The following is a 16572-nucleotide window of genomic DNA, read 5'->3' on the forward strand; positions in this document are numbered from 1 at the left end:
GAGGATAGTGGAGTTTAGAAAATATTTGTTCAATTATAGTGCATTCTTCCTCAAGGAACTCGTTGCTGCAGATTCTGAGTACACGCAGACAGAGAAGACACTGCCGAGAAGAGATACATAGTCCTTCCCACCAACTCCATTGCCAAACAGGTTTCCAACATCTTTGCCAAAACATCATTCCAAGTATCTACCTCCACAACCACGACCATCAAGGACATCACCAGTAGTAGACAGGACAAGCCTTCATCCTCTGCAGGGGTATACATAATCCCTTGTAATGACTACAACAAGTTATATGTGGGCGAAACATCAAGGGACCTCCAAACACGTATTTCAGAACACCAATACGCAAGCAGGTCTGACGACACAAGGAATGCCTGCGTACAACACCGTAATTCACACAACCACTTGATAAACTACAGAAACTCAAGACTTATCGCCACAGAAGACAACACTCAATACCGAAGAATCCTGGAATCATCACTTATTTCTATATCCGACAACTTCAACCAGAATAGTGGCTTCTATAACATAGCTGAACCACTTGCCAAGAAACTTCTTCATCGCTATCCCACATAAGAACACTGTAGAAGGTCTGCTCACAAACTTATCCAATCTCCTTTCCAAGCTACCCAAGTTTTTAGACTCTATAACCCCACTCGGTACATCATCAGATGCAGCATTCTTCACCTGACCTCAGCATTCTGAACCGGACTATAAATACTCGCGTTCCTTCCACCCCAGGTAGTTCTGTTTGTGACTTGAAAAAGCCCACTGTGTGGGCGAAACGTAGTCAATAAAGGATCACATTATACTGCATTTGTGTTTATATTTCCATTGTGTCGGTATTTTATACCATTTATTTCCACCATATCATAGTGGTTCAGTAGTTGTGAGAGGCACAAACGACCTGCTCTAAACCCGTCGCCAAGTGATTGGCGATCTTACTTCTAATAACTCTTTCAAAGATTTTTCTAATGTGGGACGTTAGTGTTAACGGTCTGCAGTTCTTTACAGTTGTTTTACTGCCACCATTATGGAGTGGGGCTACGTGTGTTATTTCTAGTGACTGTGGGATGACCCCTGTGTTTATACTCCCTCTGTATAGAATAGTTAACATGAGTATGTCATTTATTGTTTTTTTTTTCAAAATCCTGTGGTGTTTGGATTTTATCAGAAATTCAGGAATTATCTAAATTTTGTGGCTTGGGGATAAAAAAATTATTTAGAGTATAGACTCTTAGTCTGATTAACGGCTCACTAAATACTATCAACGCTCGAATTTCAACGTAACAAAACGTTGGATATTTCCACATTTTATCTTAACTGCGTGAAAATTAGAGATAGAGATAGATAGATAGATAGATAGATAGATAGATAGAGAGAGAGAGAGAGAGAGAGAGAGAGAGAGAGAGAGAGAGAGAGAGAGAGAGAGAGAGAGAGAGAGAGAGAGAGAGAGAGAGAGAGGAAGGGAGACAGTGAGTGGGGGAAGGTGGGGTGATGGTGGGACAGTATTGTAGTAGAGGAGGGCAGCAGCACCTACCATGATGGGTACATTACATGATACCCTCACTGAGTGTCCACCACCAGCACCTCCCACTTGTGGTGTTCCTCAGCGTTTACAACTGTACTTGTTGCCTGCAACACCCTCACCATACTATATACTCTTACCACACTATGTACTCTAACCACAGCATATACTCTCACCACAGTATCACCGTATATGCGTTTACCACAGTATATACGGTTACTACAGTATATATTCTGAGTAGTGTGAAATATCTGGTAAAGCGGAGAGTGGAACACAGTAGGTCAGTGACGTATACACTGTACACAGGATATTTGATCAGTGTCCCAACACGTCTCACAACTACGATATAAACTACAAGAATCAAGTTTCACATAGAACGCTCTCCCAATCCAAAATTAAAATAGTCAAATTACCATATGTTTTAATCCACAAGAAACATTAATATATCAAGAGAAGAGTAGAAAGTAGATGCACTCTTAAACACAATATTTCCACTGTAACTGACCACAAAATCTTGTTATACACTTTCAGACGGAATGAAGTGTCCTCTAGGAATGTATACAAGAATAACCTTGTGAAGGTTAATGAGGCTTAAAGCCAATTGACTACTTACATAATTATTAAAGTTACATATAACCCTCTCACCAACAGTCAAGAATACTTCAACTGTTAAAATAGTGATTGAAGTAAACTCTTAAGTGTCAACATGTATACAGCGAGACACACCTCGCGGTGTGAATATATATTGTGTGGTGTGAGAGTATAAGAGAGGACAGGTGAGTGTGACAGTCAACCTGACAGTAAGAACCTACCAACTGTTTACCACTTACTGAATGTAATGAGCAAGGAGTGGATAAAGTGCTACTTTAGCGTGCGGTCTACCAACTTAGTTACACTTTAGCATGCGGTGAGGATAGTTTAGGATTAACCTAGCCTAATCGCACGATAAAGTGTAAATGAGCTGGTGGACCGCAAGCTAAAGTAGCACCGTCGATATTATGAGGTGAAATAATATCTTCTTGCCTCTAAAGTGACGGGAAAATACCGCACTAACAGACCTGTGTAAACAAGAGACAAATTGGCAGAAATATTTTCTGGGTGGGGTGGGGGGAGAAATGAGTACATACGATGGCAAGTGTAAGGAGAGTGAGAGCTGCCATGATAATGTACATATTCTGCAGTAATGAAATCACGAAAGAAGTGATTTTAAATCATTTACCAAACTAAATAATGTAGATCTTAATACTACTGATTGCGTGAAGGATTTAGGAGTTCTGATTAGCAGTAATCTAAAACCAAGACAACAGTGCATCAGTGTTCGCAATAAAGCTAACAGAATTCTTGGCTTCATATCTAGAAGTATAAATAATAGAAGTCCTCAGGTTGTTCTTCATCTCTATATATCCTTGTCAGCATAGTTGCTGATCCCTGTATTCCCAGTATTATATAGCATAGCATATTAGTATCATCCATGTGCTTTAGATACGAGATCCCTTGTAGGCCTGTGGCTTTGTGTGACGTCACGGGATACAGATGTGTAGGCTCATACCTCTGCCCCAGCCTCACTCGGCGGCAGACCATTCAGCAGACAGGCAAGGCAGCTGGACTCCATCCCTCACCATCTCAGTCTGACAATATAGTTACCATCCTACAAGTGTGTCTACTTTCAACCTACGATATCTCCATTAAAGAACCCTTACGATATCCTTGGTTAGGCCTCATTTAGATTATGCTGCTCAGTTCTGGTCACCGTATTACAGAATGGATATAAATGCTCTGGAAAACGTACAGGATAGACTGAGGGCCCTGAATCTGCACTCTCTCGAAAGGCGTAGAATTAGGGAAGGGGGGGGGGTAAATAGCGTGCTGAAAATATCCAGCCAAGACAGGATTCGCAGCAATAGTTTCAAGTTGGAAAAATTCAGATTCAGGAAGGATATAGGAAAGCACTGGTTTGGTAATAGAGTTGTGGATAAGTGGAACAAACTCTCAAGTACAATTATTGAGGCTAAAACGTTGTGTAGTTTTAAAAATAGGTTACATAAATACATGAGTGGGTGGGTGTGAGTTGGACCTGACTAGCTTGTGCTACTGGGTCTGGTGCCGTGCTCCTTCCTTAAGTGAATATGACCTGACCAGACTGGGTGGGTCATTGGGCTAATCCGGGGAGGGGACATGGACCTGCTCCGCATGGGTCAGTAGGCCTGTTGCAGTGTTTCTTCTCTCTTATGTTCTTATGTTCTTAAACTGGGACAGGCCAAGACTCTACCCTATGAACCTTGTACTGCCTCCAGAGACAGCACAACGTACGCATCACCTTACCATTACGCCACCGGTCCTACAAAAACCAAGCACACAGCATGTAGCTATGTGTTAGCCTTGGTCCGAGAACAAGGCAAACACATAGCTACGTGCTGTGTGCTTGGTTTTTGTAGGATCGGTAGCGTAGTGGTAAGGTGATGCGTACGTTGTGCTGTCTCTGGAGGCAGTACAAGGTTCGTAGGGTCGAGTCCTGGCCTGCCCCAGTTTGGTAAATGATATTCTGCATTATACTGCATAAAAGGAGAAGTTAAGCGTGCACGTAAGTTCCACCGTCTTCTAATAACATGTTCATTTTTCCACTATAATCTACCTTGTCCATAATTACTCTCACATTTGCTTTGTCTGTTTCGTAAGGTGAAGTAAAGGATCTTTCCTTAATTTCATGGTATAACTTAACAAATCTTTGAGGACAATTGTGTTGTAGAGGTCTGAGCGAAGCTCAGACCTCTACAACACATGCTTATGTGCTCCTTAAGCATGTAAGGCCATAGGGAGTAGTACCCTGGACAGTCATGGACCCTGCAATCACCATCCTGTTAAGAGCGACCATGGATAGCACTACCACCACAGAATGTGTCAATGCCTTACATCCAGTGAAGCAGTGCACTCATTGTTACACTGCTGTGTAGTGAAATTCACAGAAACTCAGGTCAGCAAACAAATGTACACATCCAAGAGAAGCACATTTAGTGCTCTTGTGTTGAACTGTGGCAAGGGGAGTCATCAAGGAAAGTCGGCCCAGTCCCTGGATCCATTTTGTGCCCACACCATGGGTATGGAGTGACTACCACCCACACCATGGGTGTGGAGTGACTACCACCCACACCATGGGTATGGGGCGACTACCACCCACACCATGGGTGTGGAGTGACTACCACCCACACCATGGGTATGGAGTGACTACCACCCACACCATGGGTATGGAGTGACTACCACCCACACCATGGGTATGGGGCGACTACCACCCACACCATGGGCGTGGAGTGACTACCACCCACACCATGGGTATGGAGTGACTACCACCCACACCATGGGTGTGGAGTGACTACCACCCACACCATGGGTATGGGGCGACTACCACCCACACCATGGGTGTGGAGTGACTACCACCCACACCATGGGCGTGGAGTGACTACCACCCACACCATGGGCGTGGAGTGACTACCACCCACACCATGGGTATGGAGTGACTACCACCCACACCATGGGTGTGGAGTGACTACCACCCACACCATGGGTGTGGAGTGACTACCACCCACACCATGGGCGTGGAGTGACTACCACCCACACCATGGGTGTGGAGTGACTACCACCCACACCATGGGTGTGGAGTGACTACCACCCACACCATGGGTATGGGGCGACTACCACCCACACCATGGGTGTGGAGTGACTACCACCCACACCATGGGTATGGAGTGACTACCACCCACACCATGGGTGTGGAGTGACTACCACCCACACCATGGGTATGGGGCGACTACCACCCACACCATGGGTGTGGAGTGACTACCACCCACACCATGGGCGTGGAGTGACTACCACCCACACCATGGGCGTGGAGTGACTACCACCCACACCATGGGTATGGAGTGACTACCACCCACACCATGGGTGTGGAGTGACTACCACCCACACCATGGGTATGGGGCGACTACCACCCACACCATGGGTGTGGAGTGACTACCACCCACACCATGGGTATGGAGTGACTACCACCCACACCATGGGTGTGGAGTGACTACCACCCACACCATGGGTATGGGGCGACTACCACCCACACCATGGGTGTGGAGTGACTACCACCCACACCATGGGTATGGAGTGACTACCACCCACACCATGGGTGTGGAGTGACTACGACCCACACCATGGGTATGGGGCGACTACCACCCACACCATGGGTGTAAGGGTTATGGAGCATGTAGAGACAAGCAAGTTAAAGAACTGTAGAAAGGTACTTAGCTTGAATGACAGCTCAATGTCCCACAGCTGCCCCCCGGTCGTTTGTTAGAGGAACTGTCAAACTCCAACCCTTGGGCTGTGGGAAATTCAATTAGCGAGTATATAATTGCCCCAAAGGAGCATATACATCAGCAAGTAGTATATATTGGTCGATCTAGGAACACTGCCGGATAATGACCATGGAAAATGCGATAATGATGGGGTTTGCATGACAGGGTAATTGTTTAATATGATTAATCATGGCCCAAGGGGATAGAGAGACTTATTTCTATGCATTAATAAGTAGGTACATAAAGTAGAACAAAGGATTCGGGTGTGCAGGTGGCAGATTCCGGGATAATGAGTGTGGAAAAGAATGTGATAATGGGTGGTCTGCATAAGCACAGGTGCTGTCAGGGGGTACAAGTTTAATATGTTTAGTCATCCCCCCAAGGGGATAGAGAGATTTATTTCTGTGTAATTACTAAGTATAGGAAGGTAGGTAATGATCACTTCTGACACCCCAAACTCAATCACTCTGATAGATGGGAGAGGCAGTACAAAAAAGGATTCAGGTGTGCAGGTGGGCAGATTCCCAGGATAATGAGTGTGGAAAAAGAATGTGATAATGGGTTGGTCTTCATAAGCTCAGGTGCTGTCAGGGGTACAAGATTTAATATGTTTAAACATCCCCCAAGGGGATAGAGAGAGAGAGAGAGGCTTATTTCTGTGTAATTACTAATTATAAGAAGGTAGGGTAATGATCACTTTTGACTCCCCAAACTCAATCACTCTGATAGATGGGAGAGACAGTACAAAGGATTCAGGTGACTGGGTACAAGCTTACCATCTCCGAGGGAGTCCCCCCCCCCCCTTTCCCGGGCCTGCGACTCACTGACGCGACTGTTGCTACTTCACAACAACACTGCTGGGTTTAAAGAACGCGGTAATGGATGGCTAGCTGGTCCCCCGAGGGAGTGTTGCTCGCCCGTCCGTACCTCAGCAAAAAAAAAAAAAAAAAAAGGTTCTTCCGGGTACTACGGTAGTGTTTATTCTTGCCAGCTGCTAGATCTTTCCAGATGGGGGAGGCTTAAAGCAGTGAGAGAGGCCATCTAGGGAAGACCTTTGTGCTGATAGAGCTCTTATAGGAACTTTGACATATACATTTTCCTCTCAGATGGGGAGAGGCTTAAGTGGTGCGATATTATTTATATATATATATATATATATATATATATATATATATATATATATATATATATATATATATATATATATGTTTAGACTAGAGAAGATAGTAATATATAGTTATATGTAAATAAAAATCAGAGTTTGTCAATATTTTTATTAATTCACATACAAAAGGGCAAAAGCTGTGCAAAGTTTTTTAGCGCGAGCAAAGGGGCGAAACTGTGCGAGTTTTACTGGTTAGACTGAATGACTGCGCTCCTCCTGTTCACTTTCTGTAAGATTGATAACCTCCCGCTCGAAAATGATTTCCTTTTCAGGTACATCATCATCATCTGCCGTCTTTACCCCTTCTGCCGGCTTTACCCCTTCTGCTGGCTTTACTGCGTCTCCAGCATTTACTCTCACGTCGGGGGTTTTCCCTTCCTTCTCCGACTGACCGTCAGGGTGCGCTTCAAGGTCGCCAGTTTGTTCAGCACCTGCTGCGGCAGTGACCTCAACAGAGTCATCAGATTGAGCAGTGAGCGTAGAGAGGTCCACAACGAGGTCATCAGACTGACATGAGGGAAGGCTCTGCGTTTCATCGTTGTCGAGATCTGGTTCTTTCTTCATAGGCTCCTCTATATCAGATGAACTGATCCCATCTTCCACAGGCTGTAAGTCATAAAGAGAACATATTTATCACTTTCAAATAAAGGAGTGGGACTCGTCTCTAATCTACCAAAGGAGGGAACATAGAAAAGACATACCCTTTCCTGAGGAAGCCTATGTTTGCGTTTCCTGCTATCATCACAATGACACCGCTTTAGGAGTTTGAAGCCGGTGTGTTCCTTCCCTTCCAATCTACCAGCCGATAAAATCAAAACTTTACAAATTCTGACTGGCCCAGTGAAAACTGTTGAAGAAAAAAAAGGAGACTCAACTTTAAAATTATTATAAGTCTCTTGCGCTCGTTTTGTTTCGTTAATATTCAAAGAGAAGTATCCAATCTACCAGCCGATAAAATCAAAAACTTTACAAATTCTGACTGGTGCTGTGAAAACTGTTGAAAAAAGAGACTCAACTTTAAAAATTATTATAAGTCTCTTGCTCTCGTTTGTTTCGTTAATATTCAAAGAGAAGTTTTTAGCAAAATAAAATGTCTCGCTTACCAGAATCGAGAATGCCTGCTTCCTTCGCCATGATGAGAGTAAAAGGCTATGGAGAGGTCAGCCTCTATCTTTTGCGGGAAGACAGCTTCAGCGGGCTCTTATATACAACTCAGAGAGGGCCTTACCAGCCAGGAGGGGTATTTGGGGGATACTCTCGTCAGAGGTGACCTTCCTCACAGAGGGAAGCACAAAGATAACCTTGTCTACTTAGGCAAAATGTTTTTTCACAAGGAGGTAACATTTTAAAATTCTCTCTAGCATATGCTATCACTAATCTGTCATTGATAAAAAGCGATTTTTCCGAGAAATTTTTTTTAAAAAAATATAAAGCTCTTTCTAATCCCACAAGGCTTGCTTTATGAATAAACATCATAACATATAGACCGCAAGTGAGTGAAAAATCACTTTGTGTTCTGTCGGATAAACGATATAAATATTTAATTTTATTTAGTTTAAAAAATTTTTTTAAATTTATGCCATAATTCTCTGGTTTTTTCCCGTAACTGTCAAAGAAGAAGGATAGACTATTTTTCTTGTCCAAGAGAAGAGAAAAAAAATGACCCATTACTTTTGAGCTGTACGAAGGAAGAATATTACTTACAAGCACTATGGGCCTGTCTGAGGGATAGTCATCTAATCTTATTTGCTGTAGAGCGTCTATAGTGAAACAGCCAATATATGTGACTTTATTTCCTAGGGCGGGAATTAAACTATTATTTATTTCTGCGCAATTCATTTTTTATTTATGCTCGCACATCACAATGAACAGATCTATTCTGGTCGATGGATAAAACACCAGTGGTCTGAGCAAATAATAAAACTACCTTATTATGAGGGGCGGGCTTAGAGAACTGTAATTCAATTCTCAAGTTACCAGATTTTTCAATCGGGAGAGCGTCTTCCACTTGGCTGTCGGTTAAATTGAAAATATTGATGGTTCGCCCGGAGGCGAATGATTCATAGAGAATTAAATTTTCTTCCTCAATGCCCAGAGAGTTAATTGCCTCATAATATAATTTACTATAATGATGGGGGAAATCACTGCTTATGCGATAAACTGTATTATTATTAATACATACAGATAAACTGGCTAGATCCCCATGCTCAAAATATAGGCCATTCTCCTTATGTTTTCCCGCATAGGCTGTCATGGGCAAAATTACCATGAAAATTTTAGCGGGAATTACATGACCCCATGGCTGATCTATTAGGAGGCTCGTTTGATTGTGACCTAGTACATAATTTTTACTTAGAGTGCGATTAAAAGTATATATTATCGGCTTTGCGTCTAAGGCTAGAGACTTGTTCAAGGCCATATAAGCTGATGTATATGGGTATACTCTATTAAGCCAAAGTTTAGCGTAATTAATATGGAGCTGGTATGTGCTGGCTTCATCGTCTGTTTTCAGAGTCCACGCTTGAGGGGATAATTCCAGCCTAATTTTTAAATCGATATTGTCAAGCAGATATTGGTCCAGAGTGGATATGTCCAGAGCCAAGGGAAAACACAGAGTTATGCCCTGTTCTTTATCATTCTTTGTCAGTATCTGTGGTTCTTTTGCCGATGTGCGGGCGAAATAGGCTGTATCGAACAATTTAGTTATACCTTCTCCTCCTTTAAAGTCGGGCAAGAGATACCCCAGTCGGGCGATACTCGGCAACTGGCTTCGTTTTACTGAGCTGCAGAGTTTAATGAATGACCAGTAATTAAAACTAGAATTTGATTCCGTTATTTGCTCGCCCAGGAAACACTGGACACTTTTAAATAACGTGTTGGAAAATCCATTGATGAGTGCAATGTTGCTTGTTTCCCCTAGTGGACTTTGCCCATCGGCCTCTGTTAGAGTCACTCTAAATTCTATAACTATTTTGCCTAAATCTAGAAATGCTCCGGGAACTCCAGGAATTCTAAATTCTAGAAAATTATCTTTTAGTTTTTGAGAGAGAGGAAGGTTTACTGGTAGAGTATCAAAACTCTGAGTGCGAGCTATGGAACTCTCAACTTGTCTCAGTCTATGCGGTCGTGGGAATTGATTAATGACGCTGGAAGAATAATCATTTAACGGGACTTTGAGTCCACTGTTTTCAGCCCCGACACCCGCCATGGCTAATAAGCGACTGTTTATACGAGAGAGAATACATCCGTTTTATAAGCAACTCGGCTTCGTCGGCGTTTATTTATCTTGCATTTATTATTTACCCGTCGCTTAGTCACCCTGCTTACTCGGCCACCCGTAATAACCTTCTTTGCGACACCTTTTAAAGCATCTATCCCGTGAGATTTAAGAGCAGCTTTCATGTCTGTTTTTCCAGACTGATAATCATCGAGCATTTTAGTTCCAAATTCTACTGCACTTGGCGCAGCCACTCTGAAAAGAAAAGGTAAAGCTCTTTTAGCTAGGCCCGCTAAAGCCGAAAAAAATCCCCCACCTCGGACTCTGTATGGTGCGTGAAAAGTTTGTATATCTCCCAGGCCACCCCCCACCTGGGAGGGTTTTAGGGAGAATAAACTCCGAAATTCCTGCTCAGAGGGCACTTGAAAGGGTACACGCATGTTTGGCGGTTAGAGAAACAATAACCATTTTTACGCAGAGTTGGTTCTATTTATCGATCTTACATGTAACACTACGGTAGTGGAATGACCGCTTTCAAAAGACAGATTACGACCAAACTGATCTGTCATTTTGATAGCTATTTTATCTAATTTAGTTACGCATAGAGGTTTGTACATCATAGGATGAGCACCTTTTGAATAACTCTCCTGAAAGGCGAAAGCATCCAGAATATTGACTAACTGACTACCGTATATTTGCGGTTCCACAATATCACTATATATTAAAACATAATCAACTCCGGCAGTGGGATCAGGCTTGAATGGGGCAATCTGCTTGGGGAAGGAGGTCCCCTCGGGCGCGTCACTACGAAATAAATAATATTTTTCAGCGCTGCTAAGCCCAAGCACCCGAGCTATTCTCGGTTTAAATTGAGCTTTAAATGAAGTGGCAGCATTGTTTTTTCCCGTAAAGGTTCGCGATCTCGTCGAAACTAAAACCCTCCCAATTCCGACATCATAATTGAGTATTTTCCCTTTCGGGAAATGTGCCGAATAATTATCTCTAAAGGCTTTTTTTAAATCTGCTGTTAGCTGTCGATTAATTTCTTCAATAATATGGCTGGCATCTGTCGATAACACATCATTTTTTGGTAGAAAGTGATGGACTATTTCTTCTGTACTTATTCCTGTTTCAGTAATGTGATTTTGTATAATGTCAATACCGCATTCGGCATCGTCTCTTGTTAGAACATTGAATTTTTTGGGATACAAAACATTAAGCAATGCTATTTCGTAGTTCAAGGATGGATTTAAAGGCGTTGCAGTAATTATATTTTGAAAGGCCGAAGCTGTATTGTCGAAAATGTCAATATTTTCTAAACTGCTCAAATAGATATATTTCCCCGGACCCCCTCTGTCCATGTTGAGGGACAGAGACAGTATGAGGCAAATACAAAATATAGACCATTATATATATTTTTTAAAGGCTTAAAAAAAACTTTAGTTTGAAGAGTTTACATTTTTATTTTTTTATTAGTTACAGCATTTAGGAATAAAATATCCACATCATCGTGCTGTCGTTTGCGTTTTCCGCGTGAAGTGACCTCGACTCCATCAGGCATGTCCATTTCACGCATGCCACTGTCTCGTTTAGTTCCAATCCCACCGGCTGGTCCGACGTCTGCACCGCCGCCGCCGCTGCTGCAGCTGCTGCTGTTGCCGCTGCCGCCACCGGCACTGCTGCCACCGCTGATGCTGCCAGTGCCTTGCTTCTCCACAGACAGCTGTAGTATTTCCCGTTCTAGAGCTTCGGGGGAGGCGCCGCGTTCAATTTCCACCTCATCTAGGATGATTTTAGGTACTGTCAAGTATGGGGTCACTGACGGCACGAGCAAGCATGTCTGAATTTCCCGTTTCAGTAATATGTCTTGAAATATGTTAATGAGAGGGAGATATTCAGTGTGCCATTCATCGGCCTGTTTTCTGCTCATGCCAATGTACTGGGGTAAAATTACCCGTTTGATGTTGCCATTGGCTATCACCGCCCGTCCCAGGGACACCAGACATAATTTAAACCAAATTCGTCGATTCTGTTGCGTGTCCTTGCTCAAACCGCGTACATAATGCGTGTCGAGACTACGCTCTAATTGCTGTTGCGCAATTTCATTCTTTTCAAGACAAGGACCCGCTGAGAACTGACATATTAGTGCTGCAAGGTGGGGTCTTAAAAAATCCTCTGGCCTGTCATCAAGGGTGTTGGTGCATGGTGGGGGTGATTTTAGGACAATTTCCCCGGGTGTGCCCCGATCTGCAGCTATGGCACGGTTCACCAGGATTAGCGATTTTCGCTCAATTTTGGAAAAAGGATATTTTTCCCAGAGTGAAAGAGCCGGCTCGTAGGGGCGAGCAGAAGTAGCGTTGTGGGGATACACGATACAATCCCCATATTCCAGGAATTCTTCACCCGTTATTCCCCCGACAATTACTGGAAATTTATATTCCATTCTCGTCAACAGTTGGGTTCCTTAGAGTCCTCGCTGAGGGAGTGAGACGGATAATGTTTATCGGCACGTCGGCGGCAGGGTTTAAATACCGCGCTGCAGTAGCCTCCCACTCCTGCGGGTGGGTTTGGTAGGGGTTTGGGGGACCTCTCTAGGTCGACATTCGCCTAAGGTGCTTATACAAGCTTTGGGCCCCTTCAAAAGCTTCTATCATATCCCGGAAATCATGCGTAGCATATTCTAAGCGTCTGATTTCAGCCGTCAGTTCTTTCTGATTAAAATTGTCATATAATTTTTCAATTTCATCAAAAGTCTTAGTAAATCTGGTCATGGGGCAATTGACTTTGAAGGATTCGTAGGTTTGCCATAAACTTTGTATCACACGAGCTTTGTAACACACTTGCTGATAAATCTTTCGTCTTGACGTTAATTGATGTAATAATATCGACAAACTGGGGTCCTTTTCTCCTTCTTCATTCAACGGGAGATTAATTCTCTCGGGATAATCAACTGATGGCTGGTCCATTTTTTTTTTTTTATGAATAGCACTTCGAGAAGGAACTTCTTGTCTCTATCCTGTCCCGGTATTTACTAAAGCGGGCAAAGCTCTTCTCTCGACTTTATGAAAGCTTAAATTTCAATAGGCTAGCCAGAGCGGCTTTTTTTCCGCGGTCTTTTTAACATAAAAACCGCCTAATAATTGTTTTCTCGCCTTGTGATTTTTTATAAATCTTGGCTCTAATCTAATAAGGCTCACTAATTCCCCTACAACGGGCAAAAGTTTTTTATCGATGTACGCTCGACTGCTTGTCAAAGATTTAATGATTTGTAAGATGTTTAAATTATGGTATGGAGGGAATAAAATACCTCTCTTATCCCACCGAATGAAAGAATTATTATTGAATAGATTTAGCATAGATTTCGCGTATGGCAATTCTTCTCTCGTGAAATACAGATCAATTATTTCATTTAAATTTGGGGAAGAGTCCTCAGGCGGGAGAGAAAGACTGTTGTTTTTTCTTGATATTAAAGATAAAAGTATTTCCGGCGGGAGTTTATTATTATTGGCTATTATTTTCTGTTTCGGATTTTTTTTTTTTTTACTCTTAGACTCCTCGCGGCAACTACCGCGGGCGCGCCCGCCACCGCAGCCACCGCAGCCGCCGCCACTGCCGCCACTGCCGCCACCGCCGCGGGCGGCATTACAGCGAGCGAGCTTATTTTTTTTTTTTTTTTTTATGGGGGACTCGCCAGTCTCAACAAAGAGCTCGGGTGGGTGCCCGCTCGTGGGAGGTGGTAGCTCGAAGCGGTAATTACCCTTATGAGGGCGAGTTGCTATGCTGGGGCAGGTGCTGACCTTCTCATCCTTGCTTTGGGCTGGTTTCACTTTCACTCTCGAGAGGCTGGAAGATTCCTTCCTACGCGCCATAGTGGTGGTTGCAGTGCTTCTGCGAAGGCGGGGAAAAGGAGATTCGCGCTTAGGAGTGGGTAAGATATTTGTTCCATTTTTAAAAATATATTTTTCGGCGGTTAGCCGAGGGATGAGACAAAATTCCTTTACCACCATTTCGATTATTTTTTACTTTATAAAACTACTAATCAGCGAGATGACCAGAGGTAAGAGTGTAGTTAAGATGGCTCCTCCACGCTTCGAAAGAAGAATATTTTTTTTTTTATAAAGTGGAGTTCGTTTACGGGCAACGGTGAGAATGTCTCCTCTAAACTTCTTTAATTTGCTCAAAATAGTCGGTTCTACTGTTAGATTTTTCTTAAGAAAATTAGTAAATATCTCAGATATGCAATTAATTTCTTTTTTTTTTAATTCCTTAATAATACGATTGCGAGCTTTAGCTGGAAGTTTGTTTAATAAAATTAATAAGTCTCTGTGTTGCACTGCTAGGGGCTTACCCCTGTCTGACATTTTGCATGTCCTTCTCGTGCACCCAGCTATCTGCACTTCGGGGATAACCCACCCAGCTCACCAGATATTCTCTACTGCCGTCAGTTTTTCTTCTCCGTCTCAATATTTTAATGGGAAAAAATTCAGGTAGAGATGTTTCTATTAATTCCTGAGCGTAAAATTGCCCGAGTATTTTTTCCCCGCTCAGGTCGATAAGAGAATATGTGGGGATTACTTGCGAATTATCAACCGATTGGATTTTAAAAATTTCTTCGGTGTTTTGAGGCCAATAACTCTTGTGAAATATCCCCCGGTGGCTAGTTATCCGCACATGCGCTCCAGGAGTCAGTCGTGGACTAGTACGAGGCTGATGAGGACGGGCATTTAAATACATTAGCCCAAACTGCCGACGAATGTCTCGAGGAAGACTCAGAGAATGCACTTGTTGTGGAGTTTGACCTTTCTTGAGAGAGGAGTGAGGAGTTGAGTTGTAAGTTTCTACTATGGCTGGTAATACCTCTATATATTTTAAAGAATTTGTTAAAGTCATATAGCGGTAGATTCTATGCTTAAGCGTGCGAATAGCTCGTTCCGCTATTGCAGCCTTAGTGTCCGAGAAGGTACTGTATAATTTAATATTTTTTTTTTTTAGGTAATTCAGAAGAGGACGGTTATAAAACTCGGCCCCTCTGTCCGTGTGTAATCTCGAAATTCCACGGAAGGTGGGGCTTTCTATAATATTTCGTAAGGCTGACAAGACGCTTTTTGAGTTTTTTCTGACTAGTCCTACCGCCTTCATTAACCTTGAAAAGACATCTATGCATAACAAAATATATTTAATGCCACCATTGTGGGAATGTAATAAAGTCATGTCCGCCAAGTCGCAGGTGAGTATAATGCGAGGGGCAGCGGCTATGATTTTCCGTCTGGGAAATCGCAGAGGCTGCAATTTATGCAAAGTATAGGCCCTCTGAGAAGAGAGATAATCTACTACGTCTTTATAAGTAATAGAGGCGTTTTTCTCCCTAGCTGCTCTAAAAAGTTTGTTAACATTCCCAGTAAAGCCCCCGGGGCTATTGACGTCTCTATATACTTTTTCTAGAATTTTCTTTTTATGTGAATTTAAGGCCATTTTTGTTTTTACCAGCGGTATACAGTTTCACAGTTGCCCTCTCCGGTAATGAAGCTTCGTAATTGAATTTCCTCTGGAGCGGTTAAATCAACCAGAAGATAGCCGTATTTATCCGCAGTGACGTGACGATATATCTCAACAAATTTCGGGGCTAGATTTTTTCCATAAATTTGTCGCCCGAGACATTCCAACTGAGACAGATCTCATTGTCTTAATAAAATATATTGACTACAATTAAGCGTGATCGTGCGAGCGTATTTTCCTTGTGGAAATAAATTTTGAGATATGAGAATTACGGATATTTGCTCGTGTCTTCCTCTAGTAAAAATATTGGCTATAACATCACTCTTAACTGCTTCATTAAAAAGGTCATCAATTATATACAGAGAGCTATTGTCTGTCTCAAGGGGATTTTGGTAATCCGCCGGGTTAATGAGACCTTTCACTAAAATGATTTTCTCACTAAGAGAGGTGATTTGTTTCAAAGGGTGAGTTTTATCATCCAGACTGGAAATGATTATTCTCGCGAAAGAACCGGCATATTTTTTACATAAACGCTCCACTAGACTGCTCTTGCCTGCCCCGCTAAAACCAGCAACAAGTATTCTTGCAGGCTCTCTGAAAATATTCAACTCTTCCTCTGTAAAGGTACAGACCTTGTCCATCTTCCCATTTCAAATGAGCCTTTTTGTGGAAGAATCATCTTATATATAAACATTTCTTTTTAGTTCAAAGCAGAGGGGAGGGAGGGGGGACCCGATGACCTCCAAAGAAGCAGGCCCGCCGCAACACTCCATCAGAGAGCCCCAGTCACCTGAATCCTTTGTACTGCCTCTCTCTCCCATCTATC

At 42.8% G+C, this 16572-nt stretch overlaps 1 protein-coding gene across 1 annotated transcript; it reads right to left on the reverse strand.

The window, feature by feature from the left end:
- Nucleotides 1-7127: 7127 nt before the first annotated feature.
- On the reverse strand, nucleotides 7128-8275 carry LOC128686320 (uncharacterized). Its single transcript, XM_053773156.2, has 3 exons — nucleotides 8137-8275; nucleotides 7735-7880; nucleotides 7128-7639 (listed from the first exon to the last, which is right to left on the reverse strand). Exons 1-3 carry the CDS (start codon nucleotides 8165-8167, stop codon nucleotides 7226-7228), a joined length of 591 nt encoding a protein of 196 aa, XP_053629131.1. The 5' UTR covers nucleotides 8168-8275; the 3' UTR covers nucleotides 7128-7225.
- Nucleotides 8276-16572: the final 8297 nt, after the last annotated feature.

Source organism: Cherax quadricarinatus, chromosome 23, assembly GCF_038502225.1.
Source record: "Cherax quadricarinatus isolate ZL_2023a chromosome 23, ASM3850222v1, whole genome shotgun sequence".
In the NCBI taxonomy this organism is placed as follows: Eukaryota; Metazoa; Arthropoda; class Malacostraca; order Decapoda; family Parastacidae; genus Cherax; species Cherax quadricarinatus.